General features: G+C 35.2%; 2 protein-coding genes across 8 annotated transcripts; one reads left to right on the forward strand and one right to left on the reverse strand.

Moving 5' to 3' along the window:
- The first annotated feature begins 1,283 nt into the window (after nt 1-1,283).
- LOC101739286 (iron-sulfur cluster assembly scaffold protein IscU) lies at nt 1,284-5,113 on the forward strand. Of its 2 annotated transcripts, XM_004932639.5 has the most exons (3): nt 1,284-1,524; nt 2,373-2,676; nt 4,432-5,113. In XM_004932639.5, exons 1-3 carry the CDS (start codon nt 1,432-1,434, stop codon nt 4,503-4,505), a joined length of 471 nt encoding a protein of 156 aa, XP_004932696.1. In that variant the 5' UTR covers nt 1,284-1,431; the 3' UTR covers nt 4,506-5,113. The 2 variants fall into 2 exon arrangements, with proteins under 2 accessions (XP_004932696.1, XP_062531243.1); XM_062675259.1 differs by having other exon boundaries at nt 1,318-1,524; nt 2,373-5,113.
- A 539-nt stretch (nt 5,114-5,652) lies between these two features.
- On the reverse strand, nt 5,653-23,658 carry LOC101739432 (protein Son). Of its 6 annotated transcripts, none has more exons than XM_012695934.4 (15): nt 22,690-23,658; nt 22,433-22,519; nt 21,699-21,866; nt 20,760-20,926; nt 20,089-20,264; nt 19,650-19,796; nt 19,182-19,267; nt 18,766-18,851; nt 15,697-15,770; nt 15,445-15,525; nt 14,427-14,534; nt 11,571-11,762; nt 8,584-8,754; nt 7,443-7,502; nt 5,653-5,829 (listed from the first exon to the last, which is right to left on the reverse strand). In XM_012695934.4, exons 1-15 carry the CDS (start codon nt 23,550-23,552, stop codon nt 5,719-5,721), a joined length of 2,577 nt encoding a protein of 858 aa, XP_012551388.1. In that variant the 5' UTR covers nt 23,553-23,658; the 3' UTR covers nt 5,653-5,718. The 6 variants fall into 6 exon arrangements, 4 of the variants coding, with proteins under 4 accessions (XP_012551388.1, XP_004932697.1, XP_062531241.1 ...); XR_002431524.3 differs by lacking the exon at nt 7,443-7,502 and adding an exon at nt 6,050-6,112 and having other exon boundaries at nt 5,773-5,829; nt 22,690-23,652; XR_001140108.4 differs by lacking the exon at nt 7,443-7,502 and adding an exon at nt 6,025-6,112 and having other exon boundaries at nt 5,773-5,829; nt 22,690-23,652.
- Between the last annotated feature and the right edge of the window lie 661 nt (nt 23,659-24,319).

Genomic DNA, 24,319 nt, shown 5'->3' on the forward strand with positions numbered 1-24,319 from the left:
TTGATAATTTTGAATAAAAGTTGTAGACAAAAACATCATGAATAAACCAGATTCTTACCAACAATTAAAAAAAATATTGTTATAATTACATAGACAACCCTAGAAACCTGTACCTATTTATACTTAGGTCGTTTCCATTTCACATATTCTCATCCCAATCGACCCCTTTTTCGTTGTTATTTGTACCTGAGACGTCCCCAATATCCCCAAAAACAACAGATTTTTACATGTATTTTTATTTTATCAAATACATTAATACCAATAACAACTGAGACTTACCTTTAATATAACGGCCGTCTGGTGTAGTGGTAAGTGACATGGTCACTACACAAGGTGGTCGCGGGTTCGAATCCCGCCAAGGGAAGATTATTATATGATAAATATAAATGTCTTTTCCAGGGTTATGGTTGTATATTAAATATATGTATGTGTATAATCAAAATCTTACATTTATTTCCGTTATCTGGTACCTGTAACACAAGTTCTTTACGAACTTATCACGGGACCAGTTAACGTGGCGTGATTATTAGTAAATATTTATTTATTTATTTATTTTATATATGATGGTTCAAACACTAATTTGCGTTTATAAATCACAGTCCTCTTCTATTATTTTAAAATAAATAAAAGAGAACAAAGTTTCTAGCACTAAAATAATTACCACCACAGAAAGTTAATTTGAAACACGATTTTTTATAAGTTATTATCATGCATATTCAGAGTTGTTTTGTGAACTTTCAACATTCTACTATTACACTACAAAAAATGGAAGATTTTGCAACGATTAAAAAACTAGTATTGCGCGTCGAAAGATTTTCCTGTTTTTTTCCCCAATCACCTCTCGATCCCTAATCGCCCCATTTTACGGTACCTATTATTGGTCTTTTTTGGCGGGAACGCGAGGAGTGAAGTTGTATGATTTTTTTTTATTAATTTTGTCTATTTAGTGTTTCTTCAGGTTTAAATGTGTAATAACGGTGGTTTATTAATCGTTTAATATTTGTGAAAGTGCACAAATGTGGGGAAATGAAACAAAGCCACTGAACGTAACTTCTCGGGATCCTCCAAAAAGTCCACTGAAAAAATCTCAGTAAATGACCACCATTTTACTGAGATTATATTTCATCCCAAATCATCTCATTTAATTTCATCCCAGTTTATTAATGTCTCAAATTAATCATCTTCATTTCATTTCACTCCATAATATCATTTTTTATAAAAATATGAATATATTTAAATTAAAATAAGACATGACTTAAAGGTCTTAGTTACCAGGTCACAAAATCCCTTTAAAAAAAACCCAACTATATAGTACTATATACTTGAAAACTTGAAACTACGTCCAAATATAATAAGTGTATAATCTATGACTACGTCGTCTAAAATATAAGAACGTTTATCATCTGAATTTGTTTTTCTGAAATATATAAAATGGCTTTTTTAATCAACGGAATTCGTCGATGTATGTGTCTTAAAGGCTTTGGAAGTCCTAATGTGATTCTTGCGGCACCTTATCATGCAAACGTAAGTACCTATATGCATCAAAAATATTTGCCAATGTCAAGGATTATCGATTTTCTACTTTGCGACGTAATTTTGGCAAAAACCTTGACCATCAGAAAAAGCGAGTAGGAGCTAATGGTCGGCCGATTAAAATGTTAATAATTAATTAAGAGTCTTTTAAAATAAACTCCCGGAACCATTCTCGATTAGAAATTATTTTCGAAATTTAGACATTTCTTGCAACATGCAATCGAAAATTGTATAAATTTTGGAAAGTATACATTTATAATTTCATTTTCTCTTAAGATTTATAACAAGCTCTTTAAGCTGTTTAAATAATAAAATAAGCCTCACGAGTGTCAAGTTTTTGTCGAACAATCCAGAATGTACATTCGATCGAAAATTTATTATTTGAATCAACTTTAATAGTAAATTACTTAAATAAAAATAATACTTAGATGGAAATATCCACTACCTTTTTTTCTACATGTATGTTTGTAGTGTCATCTCATCACCTACAAATTTTTCACCATAAAATTTTCAACTACAAATAAAATACACTTTCATTACAACCATATAGGTAAGAAGAAGGATACATCCTAAGTACTATTAAGGATTGAGATTTCAAGTAATTGTCTAATGTGAGAATTTAAGTTATGCAATATCTTCGCCCTAGTGGAAAAAGAGTGCCAGCAACTGTTTCACTGAGCTAGTCAAAATATTATTATACTAACTAAGGGATTTAGAATTGCCGATTTCAAGAAAATGTGAATTCATTGCTATCTAACCAAAGGGACAAACAAACAAACAATTACAGTTTCAGATTTATAAAATTAGTATGTATAATAAGAGTATACTTTATCTTACAGGTCATTGACCATTACGAGAATCCTCGCAATGTTGGTTCATTGGATAAGAAAGATAAAAATGTAGGTACAGGCCTCGTTGGTGCACCTGCATGTGGAGACGTAATGAAGTTGCAAATCAAAGTGGACGAGAATGGAAAAATCGTTGATGCCAAATTTAAAACTTTTGGATGTGGTTCAGCTATAGCTTCAAGCTCTCTTGCCACTGAATGGGTTAAAGGAAAAACAGTTGATGAGGCACTAAAATTGAAGAACACAGATATTGCTAAAGAGCTGTCCTTACCACCAGTCAAGCTTCATTGCTCTAGTAAGTTTTTAATTGTTAAACTGCAATTTATCAACATAGTAATGATATGTACAAAACTTTTTTTACTGGAACTGTAAAGAGTCAGAACATTTACCAAATTTTTTAAGTTCTTTTCATATGAATTACAGACACTAAGTACTTTAATTTGATACCACACACATGAAGCTATTGTCTGTGATTAAATAAAGCATCATATTTTACCATACTGAATTTTAAAATGCATTATTGGAATAACTATGGATTTGGTAATTACTTAATAACAGGTGGCATGTAAGCTTATTGATCCATCTCAGCAATAAAAAATGCTAAGGAAAAGTTAGTGTAACACAGAAAATATTCTGGTCCAGATACAAATTAAGCAAAATACTATCTACGGTCACGGTGGCATAATAATTTTAATGAATATGAACCATTGAATTAGGACCATTGTACTTGTGCCTTCACTCTGTGGTTGATTTATGATTAGTATACTGGACACTATAGCAGGGGTGGGCAAATATTTTGATAGTCGGGCCACATTGCAGATGAAAATTTGACCTCGGGCAAAACAGTTTTTTTTTTCTAATTTTAAGTATAGTTTTTGCTTAGGATGTCAATTAATAATTTTTTTATAACTTTTGAGAAAATTAGTTCGACTCTTCGAATTGAAAAATATGTTAAGCAAATACATGAGTTTCAGTTTCATTATTTCTTTAGTGTTTTACGATGCATGCACCCTCAGTAGATCTATATATGCTTTTATTTCGTTTAATTTTCTGCCAATTTATTGCGGACAGATATTCCTCCAAATGAAAATTAATATAAAATAACTTGCGTTCTACTATATTGCAGGAGAAAATGGCGGCTTTAGATTTAAGTTATTTTGTTTATTCATGCAATAATGTGATATAATAAGTATAATAACTAATAAAATTGTGCGACTCTTATACATACTGTAATTGTTCAATTATCATAATTATATTTTCGAATAGGAGGCGCTGAAAAGAGGGGTTGTCCGGGAGAACATTTTGGCTCCCACCAGCATTTATGTTATACAAAAACTAATATTTGTGTTTTTAATAATAATAAAATGCTTCACGGGCCAAAAAAAATTCTACCGCGGGCTGGCCTTTAGCCAGGCCTGCTCTATGGAGTATAAAACATGTGCAGGGTTGAACTGTAATAGTAATGATACTAGCTGGATGGAAAATAATCTTTACATACTAAACGTGAACATTTTTTTTTTTATTGCTTAGTTGGGTGGACGAACTCACAGCCCACCTGGTGTTAAGTGGTTACTGGAGCCCATAGACATCTACGACGTAAAATGCTCCACCCACCTTGAGATATAAGTTGTAAGGTCTCAGTATAGTTACAACGGCTGCCCCACCCTTCAAACCGAAATGCATTGCCTCACGGCAGAAATAGGCAGGGCGGTGGTACCTACCCGCGCGGACTCACAACAGGTCCTACCACCAGTAATTACGCAAATTATAATTTTGCGGGTTTCACTTTTATTACACGATGTTATTCCTTCACCGTGGAAGTCAGTCGTGAACATTTGTTGAGTACATATTTCATTACTTTATAAAAATGATATTTTATGTGCTATAAATTAAAAGCAAAGCCAGCAGCATTTAATCTTTGTAACATTTTAACATATTACATTGACATGAAGTCATTTTAGTGTTACAAAAATACACAATGAAAGTTTTCATGATTGGGGTGTTAAGATTTTTGATGTTTAGATTTTTAATACCTTTTTGGTGTTTTCAGTGCTTGCAGAAGACGCAATTAAAGCAGCGTTATCAGATTACAGAATCAAACAACAGACAGAAAATAAGGAGTAATTGTTATCAATGACTCAACAAAATGGAAAAGATCTGTGATGAAGTTATGTATTCTCAATAAACCATATTAAAGTTTTTGTCTCTTCAAATATTTCAAAAATAAAATTGTTATTTTGTTTGTAAATTATAGTAAAAAATAATTCAAATTATTTGTAAGTAGTTTGATGTCATTTTTAACACATTTTAGGCTTATTTTGAATTCTATGAACAATTTGTAAATATGGGTTTATTTATAGGTGTAGAGAATTAAATTCAATATACCTGTGGTCATTAGCAAAACATCAGTATGAATTATGATTAATAACCAATCAATTATGATAAACAATAATAAAAAATAATCAATTGTGCTTACAATTCAGAATAAAGTCCAGTTAGTCTTGGGATTCAATAGTTTGGAAAGATTGTTTCTGATTTTTTCGGTTTTTGCAGTTATTTATTTTATCTAATAACCACAGAAATATATTTGTTAGCAAGTGTAAAATTTGAAAAGTCGAATTGTTGTAGTATGTTAAAAAAGTAGTTGGGTAAATTACTTCATGCCCAATAATGAGTTTGTTAATAAGTAATAATAGAATGCTATTGTAGTTCCAATAAAATATAAAAGTTAACCTTCGTTTTAATGCAAGTATATTGTTTAATTGTAATAAACAACATTACCGATGCTCTACTGTTGATGTTTTTTTTTATTGTTTAGATGGGTGGACGAGCTCACAGTCCACCTGGTGTTAAGTGGTTACTGGAACCCATAGACATCTACGACGTAAATGCGCCACCCACCTTGAGATATAAATTGTAAGGTCTCAAGTATAGTTACAGCGGCTGCGCCAACCGAAACGTATTATTGCTTCACAGCAGAAATAGGCAGGGTGGTGTTACCTACCCGCGCGGACTCACAAGAGGTCCTACCACCAGTAACCAGTACTATTTAGAACTCTGTTCAAACTTCGTTTGAAAAAGGAATTGTCATTATACTTCACTCAAACTTACTTACATACATATATCTTTATCTCATTGGAATTTTTAAGCTATTTCAGATTGACTTAGTGAATCACCTTGTAATATTTGGTAGCGAACAGACCAAAGCCAAATCGAGATCGGACAGCTGAGCGGGCCGGATTTGGCTATTATTCAATAAAATAACAATAACTACATAAAATTGTATATATTTACAGCAAAGTACAAAATCGTATCCATATTGTTTTATGTGTGAGCACTAGCAGACTATTCCTAATTTCTGCAACGCCAACTGTGCGGCGTCTGCTTTGGCTTGTTTTTTATTGGCGCTCGCGACGGCTGGCTGGTATTCGACTCCGGCCACTCTCACCTGTGCAAATAAACCATCATCAATTATTCATTTACGACAATTTGTAAGGAATTCCAGTTATTATCAAGAAAAATTTTTTTTTTAGAAAGAAAAAAAATATTATTTTCATAATATAATAACTCCCTCTTTTCCTGTAGCATTATACAGCATGTCATTCAAACGATGCGTAAGAGAGTATTTAACATAGGTAGGTACCGGCGCGAACGTGCTCTAGCATTACCGGTGTCCATGGACAGCAGCGACTTGCCATCGGGAAGGCCGCAAGCTCATCGGATTATTGAGGCTAAAAATAATGGGGCAGTTGATATCAAGAAAGTGAAACTTTCAGAAGTATTTTAGCTCATTCTCTCGCAGTCAAAATAATATTAATTAAATTTTTTTTTTTCATTTACCGATTTTCAAATTAGAATGGCGCTAAATAATTTTTTACGTTAATAAAAATGTTATAAGGTAGACAATAGTATTCATTTTGTGGCCTATCTATGAGTTTTGGTATTGTTATAACGTATGCATTAACGTATGGTATATTGGCAAAAAAAACACCTCTAGATATCACAGGATTGCCATTGGATTTACTTCATTTCCTCACACGTTGATACTTTGCGAGGAAATAAACACAAGATATTTAACAGATGCCTGAATCTCGCTCACGACATTTTCAAGATAAGCTTGCATATACAGGTAGTTTTCCTTTAAGTTGGCATTGATCGAAATTTGGTTTACCGGTCACCGTTCTCGTCGAACCCGTCGCTTGCGACGAAGGGCTCGACGAGTAAATTAACTCTCAGACACAGCCCACTGAGTTTCTCGCCGGATCTTCTCAGTGGGTCGCGTTTCCGATCCGGTGGTAGATTCTGCGAAGCACGACTCTTGCTAGGGTTCGTGTTAGCAACATCGTCAGGTTTGAGCCCCGTGAGCTCACCTACTAAAGTTAAGGCTACGCTGAAATAGCCGCTAGGGCTATCAGCTTAGGTAGGAAAAAAAAAACTGGTGGTAGGACCTCTTGTGAGTCCGCGCGGGTGGGTACCACCACCCTGCCTATTTCTGCCGTGAAGCAGTAATGCGTTTCGGTTTGAAGGGTGGGGCAGCCGTCGTTACTATACTTGAGACCTTAGAACTTGTATCTCAAGGTGGGTGGCGCATTTACGTTGTGGATGTCTATGGGCTCCAGTAACCACTTAACATCAGGTGGGCTGTGAGCTCGTCCACCCATCTAAGCAATAAAAAAAAAAAAAAAAAAAAAAAAAAAAAAAAAAAAAAAAAAAAAAAAAAAAAAAAAAAAAAAAAAAAAAAAAAATTTGGTTTATATTATCGTTAGTAATATTATTTAACGTTGAAAACAAATTGTAAGGCTTTCGTTTCGTCGTAGTTTCTTAGAAATAATCAATGTTAATTAAAACTGTGCTAACTTAGCGCACTCTGCTGATGCATTTGAAAACGAATTCACGTTCCAATTAAGCTTTCGGCATTGTGCGTCACTGAGTAGCATTATGCTCTGTAATTGGAAAACTACCACAGTAATAAGAAAACGCGTTATAAGAGTACCGTGCTATACCCCTTATATATAGCACGGTACTCTTATGACGCGTTTTCTTATTACGCGATTAAAGTACCTCGTATAGCACGGATACTCCCCCATATAACGCTGGCATTCCACACGTTCTATTTCTGTGCTGTGAAATTTATAATGATTTGTACAGTTTTTAATTAATTTCGCGTACCTTTCTTTGCACATTGTGTCAATTGTGTTGTTATAAAATTAAATTAAACGAATTTATTAAATTTATGTCCCTAGTTTTTAAATTGTAAAAACATTGATTGTTTTGTATTAGATATACATTTGTAGATTACGTGTTATATGGGGTCAAACAAGCGTGTTATGCGAGAATACTCCTACAGCGCGTTTCCTATAACGCGGAACCAATATACCGTGTTTTAGGGGGGATTACTGTATACAAGTTACGAACAACAACATTCGGACCGTTGGTCTACCTAGCAATATCACCCGCTCGGTGGAAGATCTTCCCTTTGTCGTTTATTTCCAAAATACCAGTGAATGAGTGACCAAGAGGTCCTAGGTCAGGGTGTGAATCCTTTTCTCAAATTTTATTTATAAAATTCATAAGAAATGTGACCCTCTGCGCGTTGGAGCATTTAACAAACCATCTTTCCCTCTTTTTTTTTTAATACATTGCATAGATGGGTGGACGATCTCATTGTCCAACTAGTGTTAAGTACTGGAGCTTATAGACATTAAACATGAATGCCTTCTTCAATCACCTAGAGACGAGAGGTTGAAGTCTCCAAAGTGTTTGTTGTTTAATTGCTGTCTCATCCTTCAAACCGGAACGCATCACTGCTTCAAGGCAAAAGTGGGTAAGATGATGGAAACTATACCTAACAAAACGGCGTGCCATCCGTAATCTTTATTAGGTGTAATATTCTGTGTGTTTTTCTTTCAGCACAACAATAATCTATACTAATATATAAATCTACAGTGGCTTTTACAGATGTTCCGTTATAACTACTGAACCATGCATCCGATTGACTTGAAACTTCGTATCCATGTAGAAAATACATGTACTTAATGGATAGGCTAATATTTATATGAGTGTTGGATTCCCTACACCAGTTGCGGGGGCGTTAATGATGAGAATCTTTGTTGGGGTAAGAAATAATAATGTTAATTTTAAATGCCCAGCGAAGCGGACGGGTACAGCTAGTTAATGAATAAAAATAAAATGTTTTTCATACCTTAAACAAAAAGTTTTTTTTATGATCAGGACCACATTCGAAACACAAATTATATTCTGGCGGTCCGAGTTTCTGTTTCGAACAATACTCTCCCAGCAGCGAGACGGGATGTTTACCGCCTGCCCCAATTAGTGGCGCTGGACCCCGACTCCTGATTCTGTGTTGTTTGATCTGGACAATAGATGTCAGTTAAGGCCGCTTACAACATAACACATTAAACTTTTTTTTTATTGCTTCGATGGGTCGACGAGCTCACAGCCCACCTGGTGTTACGTGGTTACTGGAGCCCATGGACATCTACAACGTAAATGCGCCACCCACCTTGAGATATAAGTTCTAAGATCTCAGTATAGTTACAACGACTGCCCCACCCTTCAAACCGAAACGCATTACTGCTTCACAGCAGAAATAGACAGGGCTGTGGTACCTACCCGCGCGGACTCACAAGAGGTCCTACCACCAGTAGACTGCTTTCATACTACGCTATACTATAGTGCCATATAGTATAGCAGCGTATATTTAGCCAATAATATATAGTAGGTACAGTACAGTGTGAACGTGTCCATAACAATGTATGGTGCGCGATATTGTTGTGCTATGAGCTAATATACTATATGCTACTATATTATAGCGTAGTCTGAAAGCAGTTTTTGTTTACAGTACTACCCTTTATCTTGTACATACTTACGAGTATTATACATTTCTCGCATATGTAAATTTCCATTTTATGTTCACATAGTACTTAATGATACCGGCCGATATTATTAATCAATCATTGTCCGACCGTTCTCCCAGTCACCTGGGATCGGCGCAACATGTTTTCTCCTTCCATACTCTTCTACCATATACAATTTCTTCGCTCACTCCCTCTTACACATATAGTCTTTTACCCAATCCATCCATTTCTTCTTAGGTCTATCTCTTCCTCTATATCCTTCCACATTCATAGTTAACACTCTCTTAACAACCTCATTTTCATTTCGTCTCATCACATGTCCATACCAACCCAAACGCGCACTTCTCAGCTTCTCTGTCACAGGTGCCACTTTCAGACTTCCTCCAACATATTCATTCCGTATTCTATCCATTCTCGTTACTCCACACATCCATCGCAACATTCGCATCTCTGTTGCATGCAATCGAATATTAAAATCGTCAAAAATAAAAATAGAATACATGGAAAAACTACGTTTTTCAATAAGTTGATTCGATAACTTTTGAAATAAGTTTATTAAGATTTTAGTAACCATACAATCGTGAGAACAATCTTGCAAATTTATAATATGAATCTGTACTCTCTAAACAAAAAAAATCGCTTTTACGATATAGAATTTGTGTTCGTGTAATTGGATGATTGGTCTTGTGAGACTAGATGGGTGGCGATATTTACATTGTTGATGTCTACGGGCTCCGGTAACCTCTTAACACCAGGTGCTTCGTGAGCGCGATAATATCGTTCATATTTAACCTTTGATGGACATTATGAGTTAATCGTTGTACAAGTCACCTGTGACGCCTTTGGATGTGATACGATTTGTTTACAAACAGTAATTGTATTTTGAGTCATTTTTAAATAAGCAACTAGAAAAATTTGTTTTCAATAGATAACCTTGTTCCGAACTTAAGCAGATTAATAAAAACCTATATTATAAAATATCGATAGTATGATGTTATAACCTTATCATTTGTTTTATCATTAAAGTGTAGCTTAACAAACTGTAGCGGTTGTTTTAATAGAACAAAAGATATTCGATAGATACGATATGGGAGCTTTTCAGGATTTGTTTAATACACACAAGTTCCGAACAATACCATTCGGACCGCTGGTCTATCGAGCAATAGCACTTAAGGAAGATCTTCTTTTGTCTTTTTTTCCTCTAAAGGACTAATAACTTTAGTCTCATTTTTTTAATTCTTTATTAGAGCCATACACCTATTAGTTTAAGTCGGCTTTAGTCTCATTAAACAATCGAAAACATTCAATGGTTTTTTGTTGTTGTTGTTTCATAGATGGGTGGACGAGCTCACAGCCCACCTAGTGTTGAGTGGTTACCGGAGCCCATAGACATCTATAACGTAAATGCCGCCACCCACCTTGAGATATGAGTTCTAAGGACTCAGTACAGTTACAACAGCTGCCCCACCCTTCAAACCGAAACGCATTACTGCTTCACGGCAGAAATAGGCGGTGGTACCTACCCGTGCGGACTCACTGGACGTCCTACCACCAGTAATTACGCAAAATTATAATTTTGCGGGTTTGATTTTTATCAAGCGATGTCATTCCTTCACCGTGGAAGTCAATCGTGAGTATTTGTTAACTACGTATTTCATTAGAAAAATTGGTAACCGCCTGAGGGATTCGAACACGGTGCATCGTTAGATACGAATGCACTGGACGTCTTATCCTTTAGGCCACGACTTCAAAATATGAATAGTATCTAGTGCATTCAAAATAACTAGTGGTGGAAATACGACTATAATTAATTGAAATTTTAAGTTTGTGCACTATTATGATTCTATTATCAAAGACTATTATTATACTTCTATGATCACAGATTTCGTCAAGACTACACTTTAAAGAAATATTAATAAAGACAAACAATATATAAACTATTTTCAATTTGACCACAGACACAGAAAAGTTTGACAATAAACAAATGTATGCATGCGTGTGTGTGTGTTAAATACATGGTAGTGTGTGTAATGTTTTTTCTTTTATTGATTTAATGCATTTTTAATCCGTAATTTAAAAAGATATTAGCATTCTGCACTCCTTCTCTGTATTCTCTATAAGTATGGGAAATTTCATACTCCTCCGTTCGCGCAATTTTCGTAAAAAGGGGTACAAAGTTTTTGCTTCACGTATTAATATATAGATAAGCGCCATGTTGCCGCAGAGGACGGTTTCATATATGCACAACCCACTCCCAAAGGTTAACAGAGGCATTCATTTTCAACGGTTTAGTAACGAAGATCATACTCACAGCTTTACTGTATTTATTGTTGTATTCTTCTTTGGCTTGCAGACCCTTCGTGTCGAGCTTGACCTCGAGCAGCAGCGGCTGTAGGGTCCCGGTGCCTTCCTTCCCGAGACCTCGACCCGGGGTCCAACCCATCTTCTGCAGCAGATGCATACCCATTCCTCCCTCAACAGGAGCTGCACGTTGTAGTTGATCCTACATACAGATTTATTATTTCCATTTTGTTCCATTACGATTTTTCAGTTAAACTTCTCGATATATAAAAAAAAAAAAACTAGATGTCCAATTTTTGCTTTGGCAGGTTGTCATTTCACGCCCTCGACTATCTGTCTCAATTTTTGTATTCGATATAAACATTTAGGTAGTTTATGAAGTTGGCAACATTTATTCATTTCTCGTTAACGGTTGTTCCCCCCACGATATTGGATACTTACCTCGCATTAGGTAATACGTTTTGGTTTATCGGCGCAGTACCGTCGTGCGTCTAACGTACAGCGTCTCCGTATCACAAACAAGCTGCAACAAATATTCACGAATTCCCCGTTAAAGCCATGCTTCCCTTTGAGTGTTGTTGAGTTATTTACGTTTTTTTTTTAACTCAAAAGACTGCCAGGCTTTATGAAACGATTTAGAAGACTGACGGAAAACGAAAGATTTTTTTGAATGACGAAATAAAAATAATGTAGAGATTTTATTCAAATAAGAAAAAAAGACATGATTTTCTTTCGCAAATAAAGTCTTATTTCAATATTATTGTCAGTCTGATAAATGGGGAAGACTGAATATTTGTTCCCGATGTAATGATGATTGACATGCCGAGGAGTTGGCATGATAATTATCATCACGGTCATCTCCGTTGAAAAGTAGACAGAGTCTTGTCAAAATATGAAAATAATCAATAAAATAAAATATTTCATGTATATTTTAGAATACACGGGCCAATTTCACCAATTTATGTCCTGCAATATCAAGATTTCCTAAATTTTGTTCATATTTAGGACTTTCAAAAATTTCAGACCAAATTTAATAGAAATCCCTTTAAAATGGTGGAAAAACAAAGGAATTAATTGGCAACTTAAGCATTTTAGAAATATATATATGGCAACCCTTTAAATCTTTATTTAACTGTTATGGTAGCATTCAATTTAATTTGACAAGTCTCTGTTCGCTTTATTTAAGTTCACGATCACGGTATGTATATGTTTTCCTTCAGTGTAATGATTGAACGAACATAGTTCTCTCATTACACTATTTTATATTAAACGAGATGGTTGCAGTAACATTTTCTTGTAGTTCAATCCTACTATATATTGAGTGAGTGATAAAGACTTACGAGTAAGAACAGGAATGTTAATATTATTTGTTAATTAACGAATTAATACGGTATAAACGAAAAAATAAAATAAAAATACATATATTATATAAAAACGAATCTGCGTAATGTATGGACACGCATGACTTCAGAACGCCGGTAGCAATTTGGGATAATTATTTTTTTGTTGCATTTCTTATTGTCAGAAGAAAGTTCTTATGAAAGAAAAAATTAGAAAATTGCGAACAAAATTAGAAAATTTATGAACAAATAACCACTTTATTAAATTTTCTAATGTAACCTTATGGCGTTTGACATAACATTCACAGATGTGTGCTGTAAATATCGTTAAAGAGGATTTAAGAAAAACTGAAATTCGTTTAAAACAAATACTTATATATAAAAGGAAATTCAGTAAAATAAATAATAAATTATAGTCCACGAAGCGAAGCGAGAGCGGGTCGCTAGTATGTATATAAGACTACAAATTCTTTTTAATTTTGCATCTAAAAAGAATATCCTTTTGCTATTTCATAGTTTTGAAATGTCGTTGCAACCATCTGATATTTGAGATAGAGGTCGAAAAACATAATACAAGTGTATTATGAGATCCGACCGGTAGCCGCGCACAGCATCACGATCGTTGACACTGTCAGCTGAAAGAAAAGTCATTGCCAACCCATTAAAGTAATGAACGAAACAAATGAACTACCGTCAATAACACGGTCAAGTTGTGGAACAAAAAATTGAATTTGTTTCTTATTAATTCTTTTTTTTAACACCACAATAGAATAATATTATTTTACATTTTTTTTAATGTTAAACAAATAATCAGAATCCACAAATATACAGAGACCGGTTTAGATTTTATATAAAATTATTTTGTTAACTTTGTGACCTAAATTTCCAAGGAAATTTATTCTGGTAAATTTTAGCCTTAACTTTGTGACCTAAATTTCAAAGGAAATTTATTCTGGTAAATTTTAGCCTTAACTTTGTGACCTAAATTTCAAAGGAAATTTATTCTGGTAAATTTTAGCCTTAACTTTGTGACCTAAATTTCAAAGGAAATTTATTCTGGTAAGTTTTAGCCTAAAATATTTTTAATGATATGACAAAATCAAGGAGGGAGAGTTTTAGTTATATAAAAACAAAACTAGTTTAGCTCCGTTCAAAACTTTAACGCATTTTTACAAGCATGTTTTATATATATATGTATATAAATATATATATTCCTCGATCATCAATACTAACACAATTATATTTGAAAATACAGTCGAGGAAAATTTAAGAAAGACATATTAAATAGAAAAAAAAGTGTTTACATGTTTTAAAAATGTAATTCTGTATAAGTGCTTCAAATTACTAAAAGTGCTCTTTATCATATCCGTTTCAAGTTTAAAACAAAAAAGCGAATTGTGTGAAAATTTAAAACGTGAAAGCCGTATCAAATTATCTTGATGATCAAGGAAATAAATCATACGTATTGTGTAAATATATTTTTGCACTAATCAAATCAAATGATTAACAAAATCGTATCTGTGTACCTTTTTAGCCCAAGCCTGCGTACCGCTGGCCAGTTCCTTTGGGGTTAAGATCTGTGCTCCTGTCGATCCAGTGAACTGACCGAGCGCACTGTCCTTTGACCAACCAAACTGAAAGAATTAAACATATTGAGAACTACTCTGTACTGTAGATTGGGGGGAATAGGGACTAGGGGTAGAATAGGAACAAATCTGGGCTGTCACAATGCTTTTGTAGGATTTAAATTTGTTGAATTGCAAAAAGACTTTATGTACTGTTTAAGAATATTAACTAGTTTAATTCAATCATCAGTTTTGTAACTGATTAAAAATATTGAAAAGTTAATTACCTAAAGGTAAGTAGTACCTACCTAACAACTAAACAGTGCCAGCCCTATCGAAAAACTATTGTCTCCATACATGACCCGATTCATCCCAAAAGCCAAGGTGGATCAAGTCAAGCTAGTTTTTTAAGTTTTTGTGTATATTTTTCAATGTGTAACACTGTATTGTATATGGAAATTTTAACCTCCGGAATAGTTTCAATTTCAATTTTATTGGTATAGCCCTAAGAAAAAGCGCTGAAAATTTATGTTAGAATTGGAAAGCGTCCCGATTCCCCCCAATCTACTGTAACTCGCTTTTCAACAAATATCTATTAGTGCTAGGACGCATTTCAACCATAGGCATAATAACCCACTGTTTTTTTTTTGCTTAGATGGATGCACGAGCTCACGGCCCACCTGGTGGTAAGTGGTTACCGGAATCCATAAACAATGTAAATGCCCCAACCAAACTCGAGACATGATTTTTAGGTTTCAGTTTTTATATGGGATGTCCCATATAAAATAGATAAGATTCAGCGAAGCACTGCTCTTGCTAGTGGGCTAGTGTTAGCGAATTCTCTCAAGCTGAGCGCCGTGAGCTCGCCTACCAGCCCCGACAAGCAGGAATAGACCTTCGAGGCTACCAGCGATTAAGTAAGAAAAAAATATATAGAAAATGCAAAAAGTTTAAGGTCCCATCAACCATTGGTACTTACGCCATGAGTACTCAACAATTCGCTTTCTTCTTGTTCCTTACGAATCATTGACAATTTCTGTGATACAATCAATGCCATGTCCTGAAGGAAAAAGAGAAACAATAACTTAGAAAGAAGGTTTTAAGAAATGGAGTCGCCGACCCACGTCACAAAGTTGGTTGGTTTAGTAAAATATAAAAAAAAACGAGATTAAATTGCAAGAGTTTAAAATTATCCAAGTTATGTTTCTAAACCATGCTGGATAATACTTACGATGGGAGCGGGCTCTATTCCTGGCGGATAAGCTTGTGGTCCCGGGGCTGCTAAAGCGGGAACCGATGATAATTCTGCAGGCAAAAGATCTCAACTGATTATTGAAAACTTTGAGGTCGACGTGGCCTAAAGGATAAGACCGGTGCATTCGTATCTAACGATGCACCGGTGTTCGAATTCCGCAGGCGGGACCAATTTTTCTAATGAAATACGTACTTAACAAATGTTCACGATTGACTTCCACGGTGAAGGAATAACATTGTGTAATAAAAATCAAACCCGCGAAATTATAATATGCGTAATTACTGGTGGTAGGACCTCTTGTTAGTCCGCACGGGTAGGTACCACCGCCTATAATTTCTGCCGTGAAGCAGTAATGTGTTTCGGTTTGAAGGGTGGGACAGCCGTTGTAACTATACTGAGACCTTAAAATTCATATCTCAAGGTGGGTGGCGGTATTTACGTTGTAGAATGTCTATGGGCTCCGGTAACCATTTAACATTAGGTGGGCCATAAGCCCGTCCACCCACCTAAGCAATAAATACATAAAAGAATACTTAATATGAGGATCTTGATTATAATTTAAAAATTATAATTTGCGTAATCACTGGTGGTAGGACCTCTTGGGAGTCCGCACGGGTAGGTACCACCACCCCGCCTATTTCCGCCGTGAAGCAGTAATGCGTTTCGGTTCGAAGGGTGGGGTAGCCGTCGTAACTATACTGAGACCTTAGAACTTATATCTCGAGGTGGGTGGCGCATTTACGTTGTAGATGTCTATGGGCTCCAGTAACCACTTAACATCAGGTGGGCTGTGAGCTCGTCCATCCATCTAAGCAATAAATAAAATAAATAAAAAAATATATATAATCCATTTGCAAGAGCGATGAGAACGTAATTATACGCCCGAGCCACTGCTAACAAATTGCTATCACCCTGATGTATGGACGAAGTTGTTTTGTTTTTTGTGATTCGAGTGCAAAGCCGTAAAGAAAATATACGTTGAAATGTGGTAAAATTTTAATCTTCATTTTTGCATTTCATTTAGTCACAAGTTAAATTTCATAGACATTTGTCTCTTTTTTTGTTCAGAGTTTAAGTCAGATCAGCGCTTATGAAGTTTTGACATTACAAATAAATAGGAAAAATTATGTAGTATCTACGATGATTTGATTGATTTTACGGAATATTTGTGTAGTATAACACAGGGTGTAATGGCAAATTTATCTATATCACGCTCTATGGGTACCTTGAGGATCACCAGCTGTTCCTCAATCACTATGAGTAAGGTTCTGTGGTGTAAAAAAAAAAGTGAGCCGTCACAGGACGCCTGGCAGATATGAAACATCGACATTATTTTGTAAAAGTAATATGCAGAAAAGAACAGATTGTGATAGGAACTAAATATGTCATAATGATAAAATAAAATATTACGAAAAAATTATTTGTTTTCCAGTAAAACACAGGTTATGTGTATTGTAGTAAACAACACTGTATACACTACGGAGTTTACACTATAGGTATCCGAGCTCAGTGTAGCGAGAGAGATGGCTTAACGCCGGATCGATCGCATGGCGACGCGTCGCCACTCCATACACACTACTGTATATAGACTGTATATACCTAGTCAGGTCATAAATTCTGACACATGTTTAATGTAAAATAATTGAAACAAGTTTATTCATTATGTAACCATTCATATACCAAAATGAACTTAACAAAACATAGATTCTTATGACACTAAAGTTTATTCAAAATGACCTCCGTGATTTTGAATACAGGCCTTCAATCTGCGCGGCCAGTCGTCTATCGCAGCACGAACGAGGTCCATGTCAATATCGGCGGCTGCCTTAATCAAGGATGTCTTGAGTGACTCCAAATTGGGATGAGGCTTTGAGCACGCCTTTTCCTCCAAGTGTTGCCCTATCTTGTAATCTAACGGATTCAAATCTGGACTGGAGGAGGGCCAGTCTTCGTGCCGGATGAAGTCGATTTCACGCGCCGCCAGCCAGTCTTGTGTGCTCTTCGCTCTATGAGCTGGCACCGAATCTTGTTGGAATACCCAGTGCCTGTTATTGAACATGGTATGAGAAACAGGTTCCACAAGGTTCGTCAGGACTGTATTTTGATACACAACTGCATTCGTTTTTACACCTTTCTCACAAAAATGTACCTCTGTTAAGCCCCAATAAGAAACTCCCAACCATACCATGAGCGAGGATGGAAAATGACCTCGTTCGACACGCGGAATACGGTTGCTCGCTTCTTCATTACTGTGTGCGTACACCTTATCATTTTGTTTGTTGTAGCTCTCTTCTACGGTAAAAATTTTTTCATCCGAAAAAAGAATTTCCCGATATTTTTTTCCCGCGTACCGCTTCAACAAAGCGCGGCATCTCTTCAGTCTCAGGTCCATTAGACGAGCATTCAAACGATGTCCTGTTTTTCTTCGATATGCCCGAAGCCCTAAGTCTTCATTTAACACCCTTTTCACCGTGGTTCTGCTTAACCCCATCTGAAGGGCCAACAGTTTCTGCTTACGTTTGGGATTTCTTTGAATTCGCGCCTTCACACCTTTTATCACTGCTGGAGTCCTAACAGACCGAGGGCGACCACTTCTTGACCTGTCATCTACACTAGAGTCTTCATTGTATCGTTTGATGGTACGATAAACGAATCTTTTGGTTATATTCAAATTTTTCAGTATGTTAAAAATTTGAATTGGCGCGTAACCGCAACGATGCAACGCAATAACTGCAACACGGTCTTCTTTAAGCGTCCACTCTTTATTTAAAAATGAGTAAAATTCTACAAGTATACATTTTTATTTTCATGAACAATTCGAAATTCGAATTCAATAAACTTTTTTGTGGCCAGCATTCTAAAAGAAAAGTTTTTACTATGTGACAATACTTATGACCTGACTAGTTATATACCATCATACAGCGTGGCGATGCGTCGGCACGGCATGCGTCGACACGTCAGAAATCGGTTTTACGTGCGGCTATAGATGTTTCACATCAAAAATTCTTTACACTATATTAAATATCGAAAAATCCTTTCACTTACGCGTTCCTGATGTGAAACCCTTCATGTAACTTGGTTGAATTAACGGTTGGGGAGGGGCTGGGAGTGCCAGAGGTACAGAGCTCGTCCTGAAAATATAAAAACAACACAGTCATGTCTATATGTATAAAGTGTCACATATATTGTTTGTAGTAATTGCCATTTACAAAATAACAACTGCAATGACAAGTTTTAAAATATATGCTAATTAATTATTATTATTATTATTATTGTATTATAAGCTTATTGCAAATTGGCTTCGGTAGCATTAAACATTTGCCAGTTCACAATATTTCATTTTATACAGATTATGTTTGTTTGTGGCATTATATACTGCTCTGCAGAGTGTTCAGGTTGCAACGAGACACTGTCGATGGACAGGTGAATGTTGAAATTTATTTATAACAAACTTTACTTACTTCGCAACATCCTCAGTGGGCACTGTACTTGGTAGTATCGCTTTGGTTAACGTGTTTTCAGAAATGGGACTAAGTTTGGCTATTTGCTGCAAATAAAAAAAAGAAATTATTTTAAGCTCACTATCATCCAATTGTAGAGATAGGGAGTGTTTAATCATTGTAAATCATATAATTTTTTAGAGTATTTTTTATAAAATAAAAAATCCGTTGGTGTCACTATAGTCTGCAACTATAGTGTGTGTAATACCAGTAGAGCATGCAATTAGAATTCTACCATTCTGAGTTATTTAAATTTTTTTGAGATTTCGATAGCTACAGTCTCTAATTATCACTGAACACCAAGACCGGGTCATTCAGGCCTTCTCTGCCTGTTAAATATGCAGTAAATGGATAATATTCTTAAAAACCGACCATTCAGCGAAAGCTGCAAATGGATTTTGTAAAATATGTAATAACAATATCACTTACCATATCTTTTTTTGGAGGTGAAACTGGAACCCATTCTAATGCTTTTTCTCTGTGCTGAGTTCCTGAAGATACAGGGAACTGTAATCTTAGTTCCTCTTTATTGGCTACTGGAACAATGCTGTTTTTTATTGGAAGGGGCGCTCCTCCCTAGATAATTAATACAAATGGTTAAAAATGGTTAAAGGTTTTGGAGTGTCAAATCTTGTGTATATTATTTTAAAATAAAAAATATTTCAAATGGTTAACAGGTTGCCACAAATGAGAATTAAGTATTTCGATGACTATCTTAATATCAATGATAATGTTTTACGTACACATTTTTGATTTGTTGCGTATTATACACAATAGTGTAAACAATACTTAAGGACGTGAGACATATGAATTCCTATTTAAGATAGGTAATAGAAATACTCTTGATTATTGTTTTTATAATGCTTACCCTAATATTCATGACAATAGGAGCCTTTTCTTTAACAAGAAATGGATGATGGAAAGCAAGTGTGTCTTCATTCTCACTCATGTCATCATCGTTTGATGAGACAGAAGATAGCTCCCCTAGTGCTTCCTTTTTTGATAAGTGTTTGCAGAAATCTGTTAGTTCATCCACTGATTTACCTATAATAATAACTATTATGTCAAAAAATCCATTGACAGATGATAAAGTGGTACTTAATTTGTGTTGTTGTGTAGATTAATCTGAGTAACTTTATACACATATATTATCTAGATGACAATCCAATAATTTAATCTGTTTGGCTTAATCTTCTGACCCTTCTCTTTAAAAAGGAATAATTTAATTTCGACTCACCTTTTTTTGTTATTTAAAGTGATATTTTCTACAATAATTTACTTTATTTTCACTTGATGAAGTAATATTCATAATCTAACGTAATTGAATTAATGGTAGGCAGCGGCTTGGCTTTGCCCCTGGCATTGCTGAGGTCCATGAGCGACGGTGACCACTTACCATCAGGTGGGCCGTATGCTCGTTTGCTTACAAAGGCAATAAAAAAAAATTAAGAAATTAAAATAAGCAAAACCTAAATTTTTGGATAACTGTCTTTACCGAAAAATTGAAGTTTTTTCAGCGTTTATTTCTTGACTACACACCTCCAGATTGTATAGCAGCCATAACTTGGTTTCTGGTATGTGGAGGGAGTGCAGCCGCCCCAGCAGGCACCGCACCATTTTTGAGCATATTGATAGCATTTCGCCTTGCTACTTCAAGAAGTCGTTTTTTTTCACTGTCTGCTAATTTTACCCCAGTTGGTGATCGACTGTTGTAAAAAAAGGCCTTGTGAGTTGCATTAATATTTATAAATACTAATGAAGTTATAAGACAGGATAGTTGGAAAATGTCTGGTGACTTTCATTTCCACCCATGGTATGATAGTAACAATATGTACAACTCAACCAAGCTAAGTTTGCACCTTGCGTCGATTACGTCATACAGCCGCTTAGGTATGGGCTGAAAAAAGGATTCGCTATGACTTTAAAAATGGAAACAAATGTTTGTTAGATTTTACTTTGCATTTTTTTTTAACAATATATTATACATAGGTACATTAGAATATAGCGATATCGGGTTTTTATAATAAGACCACCCAGGCGTTCTTGCACTTTTAAAATTTGTATCTAAATTGCTCTGTAATAATTTTCCTTTATGTTTTTTTTTTAGGATTATGTTTCTCCCTTCAATGTGTATCACCTTTCTTTTCATTTTGTTGCCACAACAATCCTCTCGAAGTTAAAAAAATATCAACGTTGAGCGTTCAGTAACAACAGTTCAACAAAAACTTTAAAAAAATAGTCCAATAATATAACTAAACTTCAACAAAAAACCTAACAAGAACAGTTAAAAAATTTAAAATTCAACGGATAGGGAGACGAAAAATCGTATGCCGCGTGTCGGCGACAAAGATGCTAACCGTACTGACGCGACAGGGCGATCGCGAGAAGGTGAGCGGGGAAGCGCCGCATTCCAGCGAGGTGCAAGCTTAGAGTGCTCGAGTTGTAACTACAAGCTTGTAAACTTATTTTAAAACAAACCTTGCTCCAGATCGTCTACTTCGTTGTCTCGGAGAATAATGTCTAGACCTGTGTCGAGACCGCGATCTTCGTTTTGACCTGGATCTATGCCGCGAACGGCTAGTAGAACGATGTCTATGTCTGCGTGAAGTAGACCGTGATCTGGATCGTCTAGATTTACTAGGAGATCTGAAAGAAAAAAATTACTTTATTATAAATTGTAACAAAAAAAATGAGTTGATGTATTTCTTGGTATAGGACGAGACTTAGCAAATAAAGCAAAAAAAAATGTAACAGCACTCTATCTCTCACTAACAGGGTAACTCTGACCAGGTTCTGACCCCGGATGGAGATCAGACATCGGGTGTAAGAGTGCAGGGGAGTCGTTTAGTGCCGTAGGGCTCTAAAACTTCTTGGGCCTGTAGTCTGCTCCCAACACCTGCAGACCATCAAGTCCAACTACCCCAGCCGCCCCCTAGGCACGGGGATCTCCTAGGAGGTTCAGCCCACGGCCATAAAAAAAACCAAAAAGGTAACAACACTTCGGTCGTTGATGTCTATGGACTCTGGAACTACTTAACAACAGGTGGGCAATGAGTTCATTAATCTGTCCAAGTAATAACAATAATGAAAAGGTGAATTTGATATTGAACATGAAATAAAAGAATTGTATGAAGAAGTTAAATCAATCATCAATCAATTCATAGATCATGTTAATACCATTTATCATAATGAACATTGTTATTGTTAAGTACCTTTTAGAACGACTTTTGTCTTTATGTGATTTTTTATGTGAAATTTCAGATTTTTCTTTTTTCTGACTTTTCTTTTCTTCTTCACAGCTGTAAAAAGATTTTCATTTAATTTTAAAAACAATTGCAGTAAAGCATAAATCACAAAATATTACAATATACTGATTTTAATTGAACTATAATGTTAAGTAATTGTGTTTCAAAAGATTCTTTTTTTATTAGTTTAGTAATTTCCTTATAAATTCTACATCAATACATACATTTTATTATCTTCCACAATTTGCTGTTTTAAAATACCACCAGGATCTGATGTTTTCGGAAATTGGGGATTCAGCTCCACTTCTTTGACTGAACTACTTGAGGAGTCAGTATATTCACCATCCTCATATTTTTCAGCTTTTTTCCTGGCTTGTTCTTCAGCTTTTTTAACAGTTTCTTCAAACACAGCACTAAATTTCAGGTTTTTTATTTGAATTTTACCTTTATTTTTGTCTGATTCAGTATTCGAATCCTGTTTGTTGGTCGGCTCTTGATTTTGGTTCTGATTTAATGTGAGATCAGTGCTGACAAGTTTAGAGCCATGAGGAGATTCGGGCATAGGGATTCTGCTTGCATCCATTGAATTCAGTATATTCGTATCACTTGGGACTTCAGATTTTATGGGTAATGGTTTCTCATTTTCTACAGATTCAATTTTAATATTTTCATTTGCATATTTTTTCTTTGTAGTTTTATCTGTTTTCTTCGATTTTAGCCCGTCCGATTCACATTTAATTTTTTTTGGCGGAGTCAGAGAACGAAGTGAAGGCGATCGACTGTATCTACGTTTTTTCAATTTACTCTTTTTCCGTTTTTTAGCTTTGTTTGATGAAATTTCACTATTATCAGAGTCATCGCTTTTGGTATTCCTGTGGGATCGTTTCTTGTCTTTTTTCTTGTGTTTCTTTTTGGTTTTCTTTTTCTTTGAAGGCACCTCCTCGATTTTAGGAGGGTCAGCATTGAAGGCGCTGAATAGCTCAGAGAGGATTTCATGCGAAGATTTTTTTGAGTCATCTTTCTTTTTTTCCGGTGTAGTTTTTTCCCTTTTAATTAGCAACTCGATTTTGTTAATCAAACTAGTCATTTTTGTCAAAGATTACTTGTTTTGTGTTGATAATTGTACTGTAAATATTCTCTATATCTATCTCACGAATATAGCGCGATATGCCATACTTTTTTACATGACAGCTGACAGATCTTTTTTTTAATATATCGTTTGTAGGTAAAAGGTTCATAGTCTATACAGCTAAATGTTTTGTTACAAACGCCGAAGCTATATTATTTCTAGATAGTCATAGTTATGGTCAATTCCCCAAAATAAAATGTATTAAGCTGTTCATATTTCAACTGTAAGTCTCTGTATTTTAGGACTGTATGTCCTATTGGGACTTAGGAAACACTTCAGATTATTTCTTCATGTCCGTTCTACTTTTGCACCAGATGCCACTGCGTTGGAGTTTACTTCTAATAACGAAAGTCGTTACTGGGGTTAATTCACATCACAAAGTGTACGGAGACATTGACTTGAGGCATTAGGATGAAATAAAATAACAATAATAGGTAAATAAATAATGATATCGAGGGATGAAAGACTATTTTTTGAGGCGACATTACCTAAACCAAATAGTCTTACACTCCTCGATATAATAATAGTAAATCATTTATTGCCTTTGATCGAAATTATTCGTAATAACTTCCTTCACCCTCGGCTGAGAACACGTGATTACTTTCCATTAAAAATAACTGGGATGGTATTACCACCAAATTTGGCTGTAATGCTAATAAACCACGTATCATCCGGTTCCAGTTTGAACTTTCTTCTTTTGGTGTTTTTTAAATGCTTAATACCTT

This window comes from Bombyx mori, chromosome 23, assembly GCF_030269925.1.
Source record: "Bombyx mori chromosome 23, ASM3026992v2".
NCBI classification, from domain to species: domain Eukaryota; kingdom Metazoa; phylum Arthropoda; class Insecta; order Lepidoptera; family Bombycidae; genus Bombyx; species Bombyx mori.